The following is a 22,061-nucleotide window of genomic DNA, read 5'->3' as shown; positions in this document are numbered from 1 at the left end:
AAAAAAACTAATACTACACTGTTAAAAAAAAAAACTGATTTTACAGGGGGGAAAGATTTTGCAGAAAGCAATAACAGAATCAATCTGTAAATTCATTAAACAGGAATTTTCCTGCAATTTAACAGAATGGGGCCCGTTGCAGAAAGAGTTGCAATCAATCGCAACTTTAAAAATCAGGCGCAACTTGATTTCCAACCAATCAACAGCGCGCATTTGGGACTTGCGATTGATATTTTGACTTGCGTTTAAACGCAACTCTTTCTGCAACGGACCCCTGGGTCTGTTTAAAAAGGGGAAAAGGGTGTTTTATTTAAGGAAATTTGTAAGGTTCCATACACCAAATACAAACTTCCTGTAATTTTACATGATATAATGTAAGATTACGCAATCTGGTAAGATTACAGGTGTTCTCGAGGCTCTGCTGCAGGAGCTTCTTTTATTTTGAGGATAAATGTTCTAACAGTGTAGGGCCATTTCCAATAGCACCACCACCATCGCTATTTTTTTTAGAGTGTTGAAACTTTGCCATTATGGCAACTACCATGGCAACAGCGCTCAAGAGCCAATGAAAATCAAGGTTACCATGGTACTTGCCATAATGGCAAAGTTACAACAGTTGCAACTCTTTATGAAACGGGCCCCTGACCAAGGGCCTGATCAACCTGCTCGCCCCCCATGATCTTTCAGATAAAACACTGTATTGAGTTAAGGTTCATGCACTTAGCGTAATTGAATATCAGTGGATATCAGCTGTCACCTGTAAAGCATGGTCGTGTGCGTGACCACAATATAATTAAAAAAGGGTTGTCGATGATACCTGTTAATGGACTCGAACCTGTTGATACTTTCACACCAACGAAACCGACTCCGAACCGACCGATAGTATGTCATTGGTAATAATGTATAATATTGATCGTTGCTCTGGAGTCGGTATCGTTGATGTGACAGTGGAAAGAGGTAGCCAAGATTCACTATAATGTCCTTTCAATATCAAATCTGATATGATAGATGGGCATGAGTGAACACAGTTCATGGAGTGTGTTACCCAATTACTAACTACTAGCGGTTCATTTCTACGGAATTAACTTTGATCGAGTTGTTCACGTTTACCTTCCCCTACCGCCACCCTGAACATATTTTCGAAACGTTCAACTGCTTATTCTTCATAAAAATTCAATGAAATAAATCAATTAATAAACACCATAAATAAGGCGGAGGAAGAATTAAGATGTATGCAAATTTTTCCGTATTTCCCTTTTTCAAATGTTATCAATAAACATCTGATTTCGATATAGTTTATCATTCTCTTGATGTTCAAGAACTCGGATCAGCCATCACAGGCAACATGAACTGCATGCTGAAAGAAAGTAACACCCGGAGTATATGATTCGAATCAAGTTCAAGTTCAAGTTCAAGTTTATCTATTCAAAACCAAAAACATATCATAATCAAAATAGATATACATACAATGTAAATGAGTACATAAACATACATCAATTAGATTATAGCATAGACCATGTAGACGAATTGGTTTTAGGACCCCTTTAAAAGCAAAGCTTGTGGATATATTAATCTACAAAATACAAAAGGAGAGAAAAATGTATAATAAGGTTAAGATGCTAAAAATAGAATGGAAAACTATAACGAACACACATATATACACACACCCACACACACAGCCACATCCACCCACATATTCACATACTAAACATAAATTCTGAGTAGGTCATCAACTTAAATGCAAATACATCAACTTAAAATATATATTGAAGGAAAATAATCATAATCTGTCAAGAAAGCAAGTTTTTGATAATCTTTTGAACATGAAAAGAGTTTTACTATTTTTTATATCAACAGGTAAATTGTTCCACTCTTTAATACATGATATATGAAAGGAGGTCAGAGTGACATTTTGTTCTCGCAAATGGCTGACGAATAAGATCCTTTTGACGTGTATTATAATTATGTATTTGTGAATTCTGAAGAATTAATTTTTTTAAGGTACATTCTTGAGGCATTGATTGTAGTTTGAACATGAACAATGCACAATTGAACGACACAAGTTCACTAAGTGGTATCATTTTCAGACGAAGGAATAACGTAGTACATGGATGTCTATAATTAGAATTTGTTATAAGTCGTATTGCCCTTTTCTGCAATACTCTCAATTTATCAAGATAAGACTTGAAAGTGTTTCCCCAGGCAACATTACAATATGTCAAATAAGGTAGAACAATACTATTGTATATTGTTATCAGTATCATTTCAGGTAAAATTGATTTTAACCTATAAATAACACCTACACTGCGAGAAACCTTTGTGCAGACAGCATCTAGATGATTTTTCCAGTATAGGTGCTCATCGATATATAACCCAAGAAACAAAATATTTGCGCTTGGTTCAACATCATGACCCCCTATATGAAGACAAGTTATACGCCCTGGAAACTTTTTACCCCTTAGAGCGGAAAATTATGCACTTGGTTTTTTTAATATTCAACAATAGCTTATTGCAACAAAACCATGAATACAGCTTCTTAATTTCTTGATTTGCAACCAGTAACAAATTTTCTACTGACTTATCAGATAGCATCAGACTGGTATCCTCAGCAAACAGGAAGTATGAGAATAATGTTGATGAATGTATTATATCGTTTATATAGATCAAAAACAACAGGGGACCAAGAACAGAACCCTGAGGTACACCATAGTTAATCGTAGCATGTTTGGATCTAGATCTATCTATCATAACAAATTGTGTCCTATCACACAAATAGCTTCGGAACCATGACAATGCTACACCACGAATTCCATAGTGTTCAAGTTTCTTGAGAAGGATATCATGGTCAATGGCATCAAATGCCAACCCTTTGATTGAAAAGGGGATGATACTAGATCTCTGACTCGAAACATTGTAGGACATGCGTCTTACTGATCCTCCCTATTCAATTTGCCATAATAATCAAATGATTGTGGGCAACAACGGGAAGACGAGACAGAAAGACTAAAGTCAGAGTCACTGTCAATCGAGAAAAATGTCAAGGGATGTTCGATGCGAAGCGTAAAGGGTATCATATGAATTTTAGATGGGGATTATTTCGAAAGGGGACAATCATCATTTCAATCAATATATCCTGTTTACACACCAACAACCAATGCGTGTGTAAACTGTAAAGCCATACACTCTTAAAATGGTGGGCAACATACTGTCCACACAACAGTTGGTTAAAAAATTATCCAACTCTGGGTAGTTTTCAACCGATACTGTGTAGTTTTCACCCAAAGTACACACTATTGGTTAAAAACTACCCAGAATTTGATAAAGTTTCAACCAATTGTTGTGTGGACAGTATGTTGCCCAACATTTTTAAGAGTGTAGGCACACGGTATTTCAATATCTTGAAAAATAGTTAATTTTTTTTGTACAAGTATCCGATAATATTAAACACAAAGTCCCAATAGAACAGGTAACAGGTAAGTGCTACAAACAACTAGCAATGATAAGGATAGGTGTAATTGTATTAGTATTTACAAAGGATACTCGTGAGAAGAAGAGGTTCAAAATGACAATTTAAAAACGGTTACAAAGGAACAACAATAGATGCGGAACAGTTGAAGATGTCTGTAATTAATCTTATGGACACACGGATTCAAAGTTCAGATTGGTTTGCTATGAGGCTGCTAACCTGTATATGCAGGTAAATATTTCCCAAACAAGAACTTCCAAACAAGTGTAGGTATTTGTTGACCAAAATGTGGGCAAGTATATTGCTCAGTTATGATAAAGAAACTACTGTATTATCATCTGTAGCGGTTGCCAAAAAAAGGAGAAAAAACTGTGAAGGGGGAAATGGATTTAAAACAAAATGACGAAAGTTTACCTTGAGAAAATGACATAAGCATTGTATGCATTGTAGGAAAAGTGCAATATTGACTGGTTCGATAGTATAATTGCACTTTGACGGGTAAAAAACATACAGAATAGTGAACCCTCTCCAAATGATGCAAGTTGTGTGAAGGAAAATATGGAATATAAAGGGTCTAATGCTCATTGGAAATATGCACTTGGATTGTACAAGTTTCTGGCGATCTATACGCCGTGTTAGAATATTCAAGTCTAAAAAAATAAATATTCAAGAGGGATCCCAAATCGCACAAAGGTTTGAAGAAGTCTCGATCTCAACTTTGATTCAAAGAGCAAATAAATTTATACCTTTAATCTTTCATACGATCATATTCTTGATGAAAATGGAGGGAGGGAATAGGAGTTATGTTTTGGACTTGCAGCGTTTGTAGCAATAAAATAATGTTGGTGTTTTGGGGGTAGCACTGATTTAGTGCTGCTACCTTCTTTACAGTTGTGGAAACTGTCTCGAACTTGGACTGGAGATAAGATGCAAAAAATGCTTAAGTGATACCATAATGATCCAACCGTCAGGGTTTCAAAGCACAAAGAAACGGAAATCAAATACGACAGAAAACTCCAAAATATAAGTTAAGAAAAGATTTGCATTAAGTACCTTTCTGTCCATTTCCATACTTGGTGAGCAGTTTCCGCAGCTATTTGAATCCTCCCGATCGCCAGGAGTCGTTCGGCCTGAGAGGTAGTTCCACTTCGGGTTCGCTTTTAGTATCTGTCTAAGGCTCCTGCGTTTCATCATGAATACAAAACAAGATTTTAAAAATAAGATTTGAACCTAGTTATTCTCCAAGATAATCAAAGGCTTCTGGGTTCCACAACACAACTTCTTTTACGGCAGAGAGTTCATCGAGAAATGATCATCGCGGTTCACCTTCGTCTAGTTCTCACGAAGCGTCTCATTTCACGAAAAGTTGAAGTGACGGTTATTGGATGGATGTCGGACTACTGCAGGTATTAATTATAATGTCCGTGGATTAATAAAAGCACCAGAGAGTAGAAGCTCTATTTCTAAATGAGACAGTCACTACAAGATGTATTATCTCCGCCTTCGCAATTAGACCGTGTTTACTACAAATTTGCAATATCATTCGCCGGGCATTATCGCTAAAAGGAAGTCAGGAGAGTGATCTTCATAGAATGTGCTGTAAATACAATCCTGTCATTACTCATAGTACATGATCATCTCGGGAGCCACGCTTAGTTTAAAGAGAAGACCGTTTCTTGGATGGTGGAACGATGACATTCAAATTGCATCATTTGTGTGACGTCATGTTGAAGTGTGGGTCAGACCCACAATGGAATATTCTCGGAAAAATGACTACGATGACTTTACAAAAATTGAATATTCAAATTATTCACATACAACAAAATACTGGCATAAAAATAACGAAGTGGACTTCGACACTCGGACAGACAATTTTGTGTGCGGTATTAGGGCATATATGCCTACCTGTTATTCTCCAAACAGCACATGTGATCTTAACAAGAGCAGGACAAATATCCTCTAACTTTTATAATAAAAAACACACCAGGAACCACTATGCAAAACTCCCTTTCACATATTGATATTTGATTACGTGCTCGTGATCATAACTTTATCTTTAAGAACAAGGTATTTACTCTTTTCTTTGTGGTTTCCTAGATATTTTAATATTTGCCTAGTCACTGGCGCAGTCACATCCATCAAACAGGCAACACGAATTCTTTTACGGACAGGCTATACCAAATATGTCTGGTCCGATTGCGATTTCTTAATGTTCGTTGGTGTAACTGTGGTTAAGCAGCATTGTTTGCCAAACGCAAGAAAGCGCGCCACTAATTAGTTGAAAATGAGTTACACAACACCAAGAGAGAGAGATTATAATTACGAATATTTACTTTCGCCTGTCAAAGAAAATTTATACAAGGCTACGTAGGGTGATAATGATACTTTAAGAGGCAGCTTTACAAGTTTTATTTACCTTGTAATTCGGGTCAAGCGTCTCAAAAGACAAAGAAGACCGTGAACATGATAATTAGTTGCGGGCGGGGAGTACGGTTTGTAGCAATCAGCTTGACATTGTTGTTGTTAAACGATACCATTTGAACTCAGTTCCATAGTAAGTCCATAGTTATTCCTACGTGACATGTGAGCTTTGTAGGTTTCCCCGTACAAATTTCCAATTGAAACCCATTGAACACCCATTGAATTTTCAATTGGTTTCAATTTGGATTCAATTGGTTTCAATAGGTCCAATTGGTCCAAATTAGATATCAATTGGGGTCCTATTGTAGGGTCAATTGGTCTCAATTGGGCCAACTAGACCTATTAGAATTCAATGTGGGGACCAACTGGAGACCAATACCCATTGAATTTTCAATTGTTTAAATTTTGGGCCACTTGGTCCCAAAATTGCTTTTATTTGGCACCAATACCCAATTGGGTTCAACTCAGTGGGACAAATAGCAAATTGGTTCTAATTGGGACAACGTAATCAACTGGTTTCAATTGGTATTCAATTGGGATCATGTGATCACCTTATTTGCATAATATATGCATAAATACAATTTAATTGTTTGTGCAATGTACTTTTTAGTGTGATGGTTTATCTTTCTGAAATAGCATGGTCTTACCACAAACCTCACCATCCAGAGTTCAAAATTAAATGCATCACAAATTGTAGAATGATACGAAATATATGTTCATGTAAATTTTTGTTTTGAATTTATGAGCTGTTAGGTTGTGCAGGGACCCCATGTAAAAAAAGGATTTCCATTAATTTCTCTGATCTTGCAACTGGAAAAGGCTAAACTATGATGTGTAATGAACTTAGCAATATGACGTGAAAATTGTAGTAAGGAATACATGTTCAAGAACAGGAAATACTGTTGGTCCTGCAGATATTTTAATAATTAGAAGTGAAGCCTCGTTTAAAGGGAACCAAAACCCAAGATGAAAAGCAATCTTATTGGAAATGATAAAATAAGAGGAACAATTTAAAAAAGTTTCATCAAAATCGGTTGTGAAATAAGCAAGTTATGAATGTTTTAAAAGTCTTGTTGTACATTCTATTGGGATCCTAAAATTTGCAAACATGCTTCAAATTGGCTGATTTTGTGGACAACTCTTTATTTGTTTTGTACACAATTTTTAAGATTTTCCCTTTTATCTTTAAAATTGCATATTGCCTCATTCTGAGCATAACACATGTCATGGGAAAATATAATTTACACCACATATATCAAGGTCAGGAGGATATGATGTGAAATATGTAAAATGAAGGGGGAAACTTGTTTTAATTTGTTCCTCTTGTTTTACTCTTACCAATAACATTGCTTCTCTTCTTGGGTTTTGGTTTCCTTTAATGACGGTAGAGTTGTATTAGATACCCTGCTGATATAAAAATGGGGAATATATTACCGATGACATTTGGAAATGTTAAACGATGTCCGTGTTCTTTTTTAATATGAGATCCAAGATTGAGTGTTTACCCAGATATTCCCTGTGTGAGCCACAAGCGGGAGTATGAATAAAATTCGAATGAAAATCAATATTTTTTTCAAGGAAAAGGCATCCTTGAAGCTTAATCAAATATTTCTATACTGAAATAAAACGTGACTTTTTATCCCAACAATTTATATGCAGATTATAGCGGGTATTTCATTAGATACTGTGATTGAACATATAATATTTCTTTTTTTAATCCAAAACTAAACTCTTATAATATAAATCGTATTTTTATTGCGGAAAAATCCACCTTGTTAGGTATGTTAGGTGCTCATACATCGAATTAAGTTTTATATTTAGAATATCATGGGTCGCTATTTTACGAATAAAAACAAATAATGTTCTAGAAAAAGGAAGTGGTGCAAATGTATGCTTGCTTGTGGAACGGAAACCATGCATGTGGAAGTTAAGTTAATGTATGCCCTATTTGGCAATAATTTACAATACGTTTTAAAAAATGTTAGGGAACGACTGCTAAGAAGTCCCCTCCCTCTACCGAAGGCGTAAGAACTTGGCCACGCGTCCCAAAGCATTAAACCTGACGAAAAATATTCAATGAATGCTCGGATTTAAAATGATAAACATTCCAAAATCAATCAATGTATCAGAATTTAAGAAATTACGTCAGAAATTCGTCTCACCTGTCAACCGGTCACTATCAAATATTTCTCGGAAAAACGGTTATCTGTATCATCAAATTTTATTTTAAGAAGCATGACAAGGGCTAACCATGTCCAGGCCGTTCCAAGTCGTCAACATTGCCTTGTCGATCGCCCTTGATGATAATAATTAGTCATTCAACTCTTTTACCAACGCAATCTGGAATCTAACCCTGATTCTATGTTCGTGAATGCCTTACCAAATGACTGCTGACTGTGTTATCAGCGGAGACAGGATTGCATGAACGCGGTGCCCAAGAGCATTATAAGGGACATTAGAAAGCTATTCGGTTTTTTTATTTAGAGCAATTTTTTTTTTAGAAAGAAAAATGTTTACGTTGGCAATAAAACTCATGACATTCATATTAAAAACAGACAGGCAAGTGAAAACAAATTCTACTTAGATTTAATCATTATTTATTCATATTTTATATTTCATATTAATAATGCACGACGTCCATCTGTTATTATTTCTTTACACTAATGTGTTACGTTTATATTTCAGTCTTTGCATTAAGTTTCTATATATTTTTGGCCATTTGTAAGAGTTCGTGTCTCCATTTGTAACATTGACTTGATGAAAAGGCAGTCTTTTAGATTGATGTTAGTTTTCCGTGAATTCAACAAATCAACCAATCAAAACAAAGGACTGTGACTACATGAATTATCATATAAAGCTATATAGCTTCAACCTCCCCCCAAAAAAAAGATAAAGACGAACAAATAAACACACAAATAGCCCAGCATACAAATACAAATATGGAAAAGGGGATCACGATGCTAGGAATATGGGCTAATTAAATTCCATAGTAAACACATTAGGGGGTTCATCCAAGAGCGGGGGACCAGCCCCCCCCCCCCCCCCGGCCACCCCCACTGACCCGCGACTGGGCGGTGGCTGTGTTGCGTTTCAAGTTAGTCAAATCTCAAATCAATACAATTGGAGTTAAAAGACTCGATTACTTAAAAGCATATTTGGAATGGCCATGACCATGGATTCGGAAAGTTTAATGGAAAATTTACTCTGGATGAGCTGTGAAGAGGGATATGGGAAGCCGGTAGAAGTAATGGCTAATTGCTTGTGTTTGTCATCCAGGCAACTGGAAATGATTAGTATTACTATGAGCACGATGGGCGAGAAAATTCCCCAAATTCGAAACGCCTTATTCGAAATTACAGTTTGGCACACTCCCACACACACAACACACACAATTTAGGAACAATTTTCATATCATGTACCTTGTGCTTTTTTCTACCTGAGAATACTTTCTTACATTATTTATTTAGGATATCTGCACTCAACATGCCATGATTTTTGTCCCTCAGTTTTACTTTCACAAAATCGATTTATGAAACATCACATCAGATTCCATATATTTCTTTCTGTTTATCATGCATATTGATTAATTGTATAAAATCGTTGTTATACAGTTCATAAAGAGTGTATATGCTTGCCATCTTGTCTAGCGGGTAATCATTTGTTTTGAATTGATTTTAAGTTGAATTCATTAACCTTGAAAATTAAACATTAAAAAAAAAAAGTTTTACATTTATAGATTTAGCTCACCGTACTGCAAAAAAAAACCCAGCAACAACCAAAGAAGGTGTCAGAAAATGGGCAAGGGAGTCACTCAAATACCAATTAATATTGTCACTATGAAAACACTTACATGTATCATACATTATAAATTGAATTCCATATTTCACGTTCCCCTAAATGACTATGTGAATTTTGAAAAGTGACTATGCTCAATCGTGCTTGATTTGACAGATCAACGTAATGTTTAAACTGAGTCAAGCTAGCAAAATATTGTACGAACATCCCAGTTGTTAATTGCACTTTACATAACATGATTATTTCATTCATTTCATTTTAAAAATCCAAATAAGGATTTTTTTTTTTACAATTTTGATTAAGGACATTAAGTCTATGCGATAAACAGTAATTTGAAATATCCAACCAGTATCAAAATAAATATGGCACTGATAAAAGAATTGTAGTTTGTGAAAACTACGGGCCGCTAAAAATCAAAGGCTTGTACTAGTAATTTGTAGGCTCCTCAAAATCATTATAACATGTTTCAATCATGGTAATAATTTCATTAAAAAGTGAATACATTGAGAAAATCATGTACCTGATACCATTGTTGAATTGTTGAGAAAATCAGCGATGGAATTTGACTCTCATTAGCATGATTAGACCTAAAAATCATTTTTTTTACGATTACCATGACCACGATCACATTTTTTTCTAAGATTATTTTTGTTTCCGAGGATTATGCTTCGCATTTCAAAAGTAAATTTCAAGCAAGCTAATAAATGACCTGATTTAACAATCGGACAAAAAATGTATACGAATAGTATTGGCAGCATTTCCGACAATCCCCTTTTAGCGGTTCAAATATTTAACTGGCGCCGGAATGCTTTTCATTGATTGCGCGTCTAATTTCAGCAATTTTGGCGTTCACTGACTCTCTCACCCTTGCTACCATAATTATGATAAATTCGATGAAAAGAAACTCACAACAAAGGTATGGACGAAAAGGTCGGAGAAAAAAATATGAACGGCTAGAAAAACCATGGTCCATTTCATTTTCCTTTTATCAAGACACATGTATTTCAAACGCTTTCCAAAATGATGTAAATATCAAAACAATAAAAAATATTCCATGTCTTTCGTCTTAGATGTTGGTATATTGGAAGTGTATGGAATGCAATTATGTGATGTAAACTCCTAAACATACTTAATATTTGCGCCCCGGCCCTAAAACCAACAAACCAATTTCGTCAGACAATTACAAATGCATTGGTTTTTTTAATTAGCCATGTATATAGAAAACGTGGTATCTCAGCACTAATGAAACAAATAAAATATTACCTAACTTTCCTTTGATACAAAGGGGAAAAAATACCCCAAAACATTTTATGGGGCAGTGATATTCTTGTGGCTGAAGTCCTGTAAAAGAAGGGTACTTTGTAAGGGACATGAGTTGTGGCCAACACCATGGTTTCCCCGGGCAAGTAGAAAGGGCGTCGAGTCAGTTAATAACCGTTCTTATTTCGGATTTTTTGAAAATTCATTATTACCTTCACGAATTTGGGTCGTTAATTACATAACTAGAGGTTAAAAACAACAAAATTAGTTTACCTGTGTTGTCGTTGCTACTCGTACAACTATAACTTCCTTTTTCCCCTTCACTTCTGAGCTTGATGATCAATGTAAAGCCGTATTCTCTGATATCTAAGACCCGAGTCCTAAAGTATAATTGAAAAAAATATACTCTATACACTCGCAACCATAAGTGTTACTATAACATTAACGTTATCATCAAATGGTAAATACTAACTACTATGGTAACAATGCCTAACAGCCAATCATATTCAAGGGTTCTATGACAGACACCATTGGATGGCAGAGTTTCTAAAGTATCTATTAAAAATCATGTAACGCGGCCCAGCTCTTCAAATTTGGCGATAAAAGAAGATGATCTGATGCAATCATCTATTTGCTCCATGGCAAAAAATTGATTTTAGGTCGATTATGTAATTTGATAATTCAGAAAGTCGGACGGCAAAGGCGTAATAGTGCTGAGTCAGGGTGGAAATGACTGGGATATGAATTTGCTGATGTATGAGAAATAAGTGAAGTGATATTAGCCGTGATTATTGACGGTTAGCTTAACAATGTCGGTTTCCGGATTATTGCACCAATCTCCGGGTTGTCATGGAGCGGAAGCATCTTTGACGTATAGAGAGGGAGGGAATCGAGATGGAGAGAGAGAGAGAGAGGGGGGGGGGGGAGGGGGAGTGTGTGAGAGAGGGGGAAGGATGGGATCACGTGAAAGATTAGTGATCAAGACATGATCGTTTCTGAATAGTTGGCATAAAAAAAAAAAGAACACAATAATGATAAATCTGCAAGTCATGCAATTTAACACGAGGCTGTCATAGGCCTAATTTAATACCCCATCAAATTACCCAATTGTTCTCTTGTTCTACACAAGGTTACGAAATTCAGAATAAAAATAACTTTTAATTAAGTTCTCCCATGTTTTCAAGTTATGAAACAAACTTCTTGTAAAGAGAATGAATCGAGCTACCGATATCCTATATTTTGTCATTCGTCAAAAAATATAAATTTCACATTTTCCTATTTTCTTTTTGTTAATACTGTATGTTCGCATTTTCCTCTTTGAGATGCTAGAGAAAAAAAGATTTCTTTTAAAACAACAACAATTATATATGTAATTTAGTGTAACAATGTCGAAGTTACATTTGAAATTTTACATGTGATAATCTGTCATATCTATAACTTTAACGAACTACACCTTTACACTAGCTGCTCGTAATAAAAAAATAGAAATGCACGGCTTAGATATGCATCGAGCAAACACATTTCAAACATTTTATCAACTCAAATTCTGTCTAACAAATTGACGTACGGACTATCGTTTTCTATGGAAACCCGGCAATATCCTTGACACCGATCTCCAGTAATGTACAGTCCATCTCTCCTGATTATGGAGCTATACAAGCCATGGTTTGATTTATAATAAAATGAGGTTTAAAAGTATGAGACTAAGCGGGATTATTGAGTGCCATTAATATAGTGATAGATTGGTAGACTGTGAGGTAAAACTTATTACAATGGAGAGGCAGCGATTTATGTTTATTACGCATAATTTTTAGCCACACGTACGCCTGAAATCATTTCCCCATAGACGACTATAAGATTGACAAAATCACCAACAACGATGATAACAATATAAGGTTAATATTATATGTTTCATGGGAGGGGGAATATCCGGGGGCATATTCGAGGGAAATGTGGAAAAGGGGTAGTGTATACACATTTGATCTAGGCCTAATTATCAATTTTGGTTGCATTGCTTCTTCTTATTAGGCATGACTTGTGTTTCGATCCCTCCAGTAAATTATAGAAAAGGGGGCATAATAACGAAGGCCTGTACTTAACTCTTTCACTCGCTGAATCAATTATTGTTGAGGTAAAACAAAGATAATGACAAATATTCTGATTTTCTCTTCGTTAAACCTTGCTTTAATACTGCACCATTTATTAGTGCATGTCAAAGAAAAAACTATTACGATTGTTTAATATTATTGTTTGGTAAAAGTGTTATTTTAAAGTGTGTCCCACCCCTTTGAGTTCAGCCATATTTGGTCAGAATTATTGTGTTCTAGCTGCAATTTGTTGCTCATATTAAACCCCGTAATAAATCAAACGAAATTAAAGGACCAAACATGGAATATGGGTGAAATTTCCCCCCAAAAGTTACGACCGAGTGAGTGAAAATATCCAACGTTTTAAGAAAAGAATATATTTTTGTGATATTAACATCATGTTTCACCGTTTCACCTTTCCTTTATTCCCTAGATCGGTACTTTATTTACTTACTTATTCATTCATTTACTTATTTGTTTCTTTATTTGCTACTATTGTTGATATAAATATAATTGTTTTGTTTGTGAATTATAATCATAATTGTTATTTATTTCTATTGATCAATTAATTAATTAATTCATTTTTAGTTTGATTGATTTATTCATCTGTTTATTAATTAATTATATACTTTATTTATTCATTTATTTATTTCTTTATTTCTTTATTTATTATTATTTTTATTTTATTTTATTTTTTATTTTTTTTATTATTATTATTATTATTATTTTTTTTTTTTTGGGGGGGGGGGGGGTGGGGTTCAGTGCCCCTCCCCTGACATTAACCATCAATGTCATAGGTCCTTCCTCTATAAATTCATCTCTAGGTATAAGTAAACCACTCACATGGTGACACCTCGTGCCTAATTTAAAAAGTCTCTTATAACATGCCTATAACCACCAACGTTATTGATTTCAAGAGCTGAACGCAAATATATAAAACAAACTTGACAGCGATCGACGACCAGCTATATAGGCAATATCTTGGCAGCGCAAATATTTCTCAAGTTTCGATTATTCTATTTTAATACGGTGCCGGGACTTCTTGACTTAATACATTCCGGCGATTCTCACCCCCTGGTCAGAGGCTATAATTGCTTGTCATCTTTCTAATCTTGGAAGTGAAGTGGCCACGTTTAATTAATTACCCTTTTCTAGAAAAAAAGTAATTGGAAAAAATGTTTTGTATTTATGCAACAGCTAGACTGACATCTCATCAATACAGCTATATAGGCTCTAATTTATTATTCAGAAAGCCATTAGACTTGTTAGGTACGTGTCAATAGTTGCAAAAGTTATTAATAAGGCCTACTTTGTTTTTGCAATTTATTACGAAATAGGAAGATTGGGTGAGTGAAGATTAAGAAGGGGGTGACCTGGAAATTATAGGGTGGGTGATTTCACTTGTTCTCGTTCGCGTATGTGGGTATGGTGGGTGAGTCCGCGCGTGTGTGAAAAAGAGAAGGCGAACTTTTAAAACGATTTTTTACATAAATTTGAAATTAATCGAGAGTGACATTGAAAGCGATCTTTTAAAAAATTATCAAATAGGCCTATAAACTTGTTGAAAGTTTCATATATAGTTTTTTTGGTTTTGCTTTTTGTTTGTAAAATTTGTATTTTGTTCTATTGGTTGCAGCACCAATAAGGCTTCTCTGCCTTCTAAGCTGTCTCCTCGTTTTATAAATTATTTCTATTTCTTGTACATTCCGATATGTTTTGTAAATGTTATTGGTAATATATGAACGAAAATATAGAGCTCCGCCACTAGATTAATTTTGTTTAATGCAGTGGTGCAATGAAAGATGGCCCTTTAAAAATGAAAATCTCATGTTGTAACAAAGAAAAACTTGGCCATTAAAAAAAATGTTGCACCTCATTTTATTCTTCCTTTTTCATATTTCTTTGGTCCTGAGACCCCCCCCCCCCCGTCCGTACACCACTGCTTACCAACGAACCCTGATCAGTGATTGGCTATTCAGCGATGATACTTTATAGCCAAGTATAAATTACCCAGTTCAATTCCCACTTTTTTTTAAGGGGGGGGGGGTCTTCCATTCCAGGGGAATTATCTCAAATGCATGACGATGCACTTTTTTTCCAATTACTTATCGATCAATAAATGACTTTGTTAATAAATCGTAGAAGAGAGCCGACCAATTAATGTGCACTGAAAAGCGTTACGCAAAATATGATCGGCACGCTGCTTAATTAGTAAATAGTTTTTAGCTCATTTTGTAAACATCGTACCGATTTGATGAGCGCTGTGATTCCCGCTCGCGTTCAATTGACTTACGTCACTCCGTGGCATAAAAAGTTAAAAGGTTTGCTTTTAATCATGCTAATGTAGGTTTCATCATTTCATAACAATTCTCTCACTCTCTATTTCTCCCCCTCTCCATATCTCTCATTTTCCCCTTCTCCCTCTCTCCCCCTCTCTCTCTTAATATATGTTGGATCATAAAGTCATAATCAAGGTAAAATCACAACATTTACAACTTATTATAACAAATCAGAGTTATTGTGACAGAAAAAAAGTAATAACAAAAACAAAGAACAAACACAAAACAGAAAAAAGAGAAAATACTGAAAGGCAAACACCTAACAACATAGCATTGTACATTTGCTACATACTTGCTGTACATGTACACGTGGTTAAAACAGACTTTAATTTTCAAAGAAAAAAAATTAAACTATACGCTCTAAACCACTGAGTAAAATTTTATCCAATATTGGGTAGAAATGGAACGTGCATGTTTGCTGGGTATTTTTTTTTTACCCCATATTGGACTATTTCAACGCAACATTGCATAAAATTTACAAAATATATCTTTTTACCCAACCAACATGCATGTTCCCATTTTACCCAATAATCATGATATTGGGTAAACCTTTTTTTAGAGTGTAGGCACCTTTTTAAATATCAGGGTTACACCTCAATTTTCAATTTTAAAGTGAGTGAGAACTTATTGTTTTTTATTTTGTCTAAAGAGTATTACAAATCTTTTCTGTTTTTAACAAAAAATTTAATGCCTCAATGTTTGATAAGACATCCTTGAATTCACCATTAAAAATAAATAGGACACAAACATATCAGTTGGTACTCCAAATAACTTTTCGAAATTAGTCATGTAATATTAAAATCATGCTTACGTAATATGGATATGTTGCCAAAATAGGGAGAACTACTTTACATTCACACACGCACACACATCCCAACAAAACGTGAAGTATAGTTTCTTCAAATTTATTACAAAAATTACAATTTGGCCAGTCATTCCGTTTAATTAAAAAAAATAATTTGGATAATACACATATGAGCAACGAAACGAAATCAACAAAAGCTTGATTTGAATAAAAAAAAGAGAAAAATTAAACAAGCATAACATATAATATTTCATCAAAATCGGGTGTAAAATAAGAAAGTTATGATATTCTAAAGTTTCGCTTATTCAACTCAGTGATATGCAAATGAGGGAGTCGATGATGTCCCCACTCACCTTTTATTTTGTATTGTTTTAATTTTACAATATTTACATCTCTACTGATTTGACAATAAGGACTCTCTTGTTTAAATCATGATGTTAAAAATAATGATTACACATGTTCACGGAAGAATAAACTTCGTTTCCTATGACAATGAGGAAAAAATAGAATATTTCATATTCTATGTAATGAAACACAAAAGAAATAGTGAGTTGATGATGTCATCACTCTCCTCATTTGCATACCGATAAGGATGGGAATATAACTATTTGGTGAAATTAAAGTGAAATTTTAAAATGTCATAACTTTTTCTTAACATCTGATTTTGATGAAATTTTCAGTGTTATGCTTGTTTGATTTTTCTCTTTTGATACAAACCAACATTTTGTTGGGGTGGACCTGTCCTTTAAAGATCAAATCCACCCCAGAATAATGTTGATTTGAATAAATTGAGAAAAATCAAACTAGCAGAACGCTGAATATTTCATCAAAATCGGATGTAAAATAAAGAAGTTATGACATTTGGAAGTTTCGCTTATTTTTCACAAAACAGTGATATGCACAACTCAGTGACATGCAGATGAGTATGTCGATGATGTCCATCACTCACTATTTCTCATGTTTTTTATTATTTGAATTATACAATATTTCATTTGTTTACACATTGACAAAAAGGACCAACTTGACTGAACCATATAGTATTAAACAATGCTAATTCCACATGTTCGGGGAGGAATTAATCGTTGTTTCACTTGAAAATGAGGTGAAAATTAGAATATTTCATAATAAAACAAAATAAAATACAAAATAAATAGTGAGTGGATGACGTAAACAGTCTCCTCATTTGCATATTGACCAGGATGTACATATAACTGTTTTGTGAAATTAAGCAAAACTTTAATATGTCATAGCTTTCTTATTCTATATCCGATTTTGATGAAATTTTCAGTGTTATGCTTGTTGGGGTTTTCTCTTTTTATTCAAATCAATTTTTTGTTGGGGTGGACTTGTCCTTTAAGGATGAAAGAAAGGTTGTGAAAGGTTCATGATTAAACTTCATTTAAAATTGGATGATTTGTAGACTCACTCACTAGCGTACCTAAGGGGGGGGGGGCAAACTGCCCCCCCCCCTGACGAGTCACAACTCATGCAGGGGACTTACCCCTGCCCCTGACGAGTTTTTTCTGGAACGAAATGTCCTTTATTTGCGGCTGGAGACCCTTTTTTTTTTTGCTTGTCAATTTTTTTTCTGGTACGAAATCCGTTATTTGTGGTTGAAGACCTTTTTTTTTTTTTTGCTTGTCAAATTTTTTTCGCGGACGAAATATCCTCCAAAAACTTTGCCCCCCCCCTTTTGGAAAATCCTGGGTACGCCACTGCTTTAACTAGCTCATATTTCCAATGTACACAGTAAAAGACACTGTTTAAAATTGTATAGACAGTGCATTTTACAACATGAACTTTAGAGTAGTGGTTTAAAAAAAGTAATCAAAATCTTAAACAACGAAATTTAACTTGTAATATTTCATTTTCAATAAATTAACCATGGCTTTTTTTAAGTGTTAACCATCTACTGTAAGGTTCATACAGTACACAGCAAAAACTGTGGTGTTAACCGGTGTACATAGAGGACCATATCGGTTATTTTACACCGGTGTTAAATTTACAGTGTTAGTTTAACACCTATAGGTGTTATTACAACACCTTTGGTTGTTACATTTACACTCTTTGGTGCCATGTTCAATCTCTAGGGTGTAATTTTAAAACCTCAGGATGTAGTCCTCTATTAACACCAACTGGTGTCAGTTTTAACACCACCGTTTTTACAGTGTAAAAAGCGTTTTATAAAAATTCGAACAGCGTTTTTTACAGAGTAAAACTGAGAAGCACCCGCTTGGAAGGAGGCTAGTGTTTGTATTTGTAAAACTCCTGAAAATATGAATATGCAGGAAAGGGCGCATGAGGAAAGGAGGGACTCCCCGATTGGCTGACATGATGCACTGCAAAAACTCCGGTGTTGATTTAACACCAGCCCGAAATCTAAATATGTCCACACCAGAGAAGTATTAAAACAACACCAGTTTGGAATCAAACCGATGCTGTTTTAACACCTATCTGGTGTTAGACCAAAACGAAACTGGTGTTGTTTATCACTTCTCTGGTGAGGACATATAGATTCCGGGCTGGTGTTAAATCAACACCGGAGTTTTTGCAGTGTAGTTTGGTGGGACAAATAAAACGGCATTTTTATTATAATCCCATATTAGCGGCGGGATTTGAGGCAAGATTCGCATCCCTTTCGCTTCCAATTTCTGATGCAGACATTCTTCTTGAACATGTTACAACCTCCAGTCGTGTAAATAAAAAGGTGCCATCAAGGTTGATTTCCGTTATTTACTCAGAGGTCCTTAATAACCAGAGAGCAAATATTTAAATGAGATTTCTTCCTATCTGTATATCAACATCCAAAATACACATATTACGACAGCCCGGTACTTTCTCATTATTGGTTCGATTATATCACTTTACAAAACTTCAAAACTTGAAGAAAAAAATCATTTTGAAGGATAATTTATCTATTTATTAGAACATATTTATTCAGGTACAAAAGATCAGCATAAAACTGTTTTTCATCAATGACCTGATGAAAACATAAAGAACATCATAAATCACCATATCATACATGAAAATAAAGTCAAAACCTAAGTCAAAGATAACAATGCTTAGTAACATAAATAAAAAAGTATTTTTACTTAAATGATAATATGAATCAAACTGAAATATTCTAAGTTATCTAAAGGGAACAGTTACTAATTATAAAACTACTAATTTTACAATTTATTCACTGATAAAAAACACTGAACAATGAAATAATTATGACATTATAGAAAATCGAGTGAAACAATGGCAATCAGTTATAAATGTATGTCTAAAACTATAAAATATCAATGGGTTAAGATCATTACAAATAACAGCAACGTGACAACAATAATTCCAAATTCAAAAGATTGTTTATGAATTTCTAATTGTATAATATAATAAATGTATATCTTTCATGAAAACAGAAATGAATTGATTTCGTCTCGGTTGCTGTTCCGAATTTTATGATTAAAAATGATTAAAAGTGAAGAGTATTATTAAAATTATTATCATTATAAAATCATTTTAATGTTTCTTCCTCTCCATGTAGAAATTCTTATCTCCTTTTGACCTTGCACCCTGTAGGCCTTTTCTTCTTCTTCTTATATATATCACAATCTTGTGATTAGTCTCGTTCAAATTGAGTTCCATTTTACGATCCAGAAATTGGAAGTTCATTCTGACATGAAGCCAAAAATGATATGTTAATGGAGGTTTGACGAGCAGTTCATTCAGACATGTGATGAATGAATTCCATAAGATATAGTTAAAAGAGTGATTTTACATTATATCATCAGACACATTATTTCACAGGCTTCTAAATTGAATAAGTATTTTATCAATCATAAACCATAGGGGCATGTGATGTGAAGGAATCTATACTACTACATTATATCATGACACATGTGCTCGAATTTACAAACAAAATCAAACCTAAACAATTCTTAAATTTCTTATTATGTGACGAATTTTCGACAGAAGTTCATTTACATTTCCCCCCGTTTTTTTAACAAAAGCAACTTCATTTTCTTGTGAAATTTCCCTAAAACAGTTTAATCGTTTCAGAAGAATACAACATTGGTGCGTATGGAAAATTTGTATTTTTTAATTTTTTTTTAAAAAGGGCGGCGCCACAAGTGTAGGGCAATTGCCCCCCATGATCTCTCGAAAAGTGATAAGGAGGGGGAAGAAGAAAAAGTGGGAGGGGAAAAGAGGTGACTGAGTGTGATAAAAATAGTAATTGGCTGTCCTATATATACATGTAGGTCTATTACCATTGTAATTGAGAAAAACATATTAGGTCTCCCCTCACCCTTATCAAAATACCCGGGTGGCGCCCTCGGTTGCACTTAATCGGTTTACATTTGTAAAAGAAAATGATAATAATAAAAAGTCACTCTTACCTTCGTCAACACTACGTTTCTTCTTGTTTCATATAAAAGAAGACATCAATCCAAAGCCTGTTCTTGCGCGTTCAGTTTAAATAAAACGACCTTTCTACTCAGAATGTTATTTAAAGCACGTCAACCCTTCAAGTTGAAAGTCTTATCGGTGAAGGTTTCTCCTTGTGTTGTTTAGCAGTTGTCCAAACTCTATCCAACATGTCTAGCAAATGGAAAGTCACCCAAGCGTTTCTTATCAAGGCCGGGGATGTACTGAAAAAATCTTCTGTGACCATTAAAGTCGGCGATATAACCGTACTGTTGATCAAAATGCTAACAAACCAGCAAGGTCGAATACTACATTAATGAGCAGTGTATGAACAAATATTAGAAAACAAATGTCTTTTTGAATGTTACTCAGTAGGACGAGTCACTGTATCTTGAGGAGTTCGAATTATTGTATGGACTCTCCGATCACAAGTCCAAATGGTCAATGCCGCCTTAATTGTTTAGGGATGACCGGAAAAAGATGAAAATATAGCCTGGATGACCAGCGCATAATTGCCCTCGGTATGGGAGAGATAACGGCGCACTCAGCTTTATCACTCTTGTCGATGGTGAAAATAAGCAAATTGATAAACTGGCAGATTGGCGGCCGGTGATCAAACTACAGATGAATCGAGAATGCCGTCATTCATGTCATTCGATTGTATTTTACTTCGATCAGGCGGTCAATTACAGGTCTGAGTCCTTGATGGGCAGAAGAGGCACCATGGGCTTACAAAGACGATATGATTAAGTTTATCGTGTAACTATTAGCATGGAAAAACTCGATTGTGATTGGCTGCTGAGCTCTGCTACCATGGTAATTGTCATGACAAAGTGACCATAGGTGTATCTCTTTATGAGTCGGGGCCCAGAACGGGCTCAAAATATTATCCCATTTCTAGCTAGCCAATCACGTGGCACCTATATTAGGACCTGGCGACGACTATTTAATTGCTCTGAAACGTTTATACAACAGATAATTATAGTTGTGTAATCAATGCATGGTCGCCATCGAATTCCCCGCTCCCGGGAGCAGGAATAATTATACAAAATTTACAAAAAGACACTTTGAGTAAAATTCTAAAAAAAAAAAAAAAAATAAGGATATGAAAATTTCTGGAATGGGCGAGGGGGGACATCGGGAAAGTCTCGCTGCTGCCTTTCCAACCATGCTTTGATAAGGGCCTCGTGAAATTATAAACATAAAAAATATGAGAGTAGTAGAGGGAGAGAAAGGAGAGATGTATGCATGTAAGGGTGTGTGTGTGTGTGTGTCTTTGGTGTGCGAGAGGGTGTGATTGCATGTGATAGAAAAACAGATATATATTTTCTTTCTGTATACCCGCACCAACTTATGCACATCGACTCCACTGTTACCACCACCACCACTCCTTATACTACTACTAGTACCAGCACCATAAGCAGTATTACTACTTCTACAAAAACCTCTAACACTATTAGTACTACTTCCACCGCCAC

At 34.8% G+C, this 22,061-nt stretch overlaps 1 protein-coding gene across 2 annotated transcripts in view; it reads right to left on the bottom strand.

Annotated features, from left to right (window-relative positions):
• Positions 1-21,314, bottom strand: part of LOC129279829 (transient receptor potential cation channel subfamily A member 1-like) — a 64,377-nt gene extending 43,063 nt beyond the window's left edge. The window contains exons 1-3 of one of the 2 annotated variants that reach the window (XM_064111765.1): positions 20,556-21,314; positions 11,216-11,322; positions 4,520-4,646 (exon numbers count right to left, since the gene is read on the bottom strand). In XM_064111765.1, the coding sequence (XP_063967835.1) occupies positions 4,520-4,537 (18 nt within the window). In that variant the 5' untranslated portion in view covers positions 4,538-4,646; positions 11,216-11,322; positions 20,556-21,314. Of the gene's footprint in view, positions 1-4,519; positions 5,349-11,215; positions 11,323-20,555 lie in introns of those variants that run through there. The other variant, XM_054915885.2, reaches the window with a different exon arrangement.
• Between the last annotated feature and the right edge of the window lie 747 nt (positions 21,315-22,061).

This window comes from Lytechinus pictus, chromosome 17, assembly GCF_037042905.1.
Source record: "Lytechinus pictus isolate F3 Inbred chromosome 17, Lp3.0, whole genome shotgun sequence".
In the NCBI taxonomy this organism is placed as follows: Eukaryota; Metazoa; Echinodermata; class Echinoidea; order Temnopleuroida; family Toxopneustidae; genus Lytechinus; species Lytechinus pictus.
This window is presented reverse-complemented; position numbering and strand designations above follow the sequence as displayed.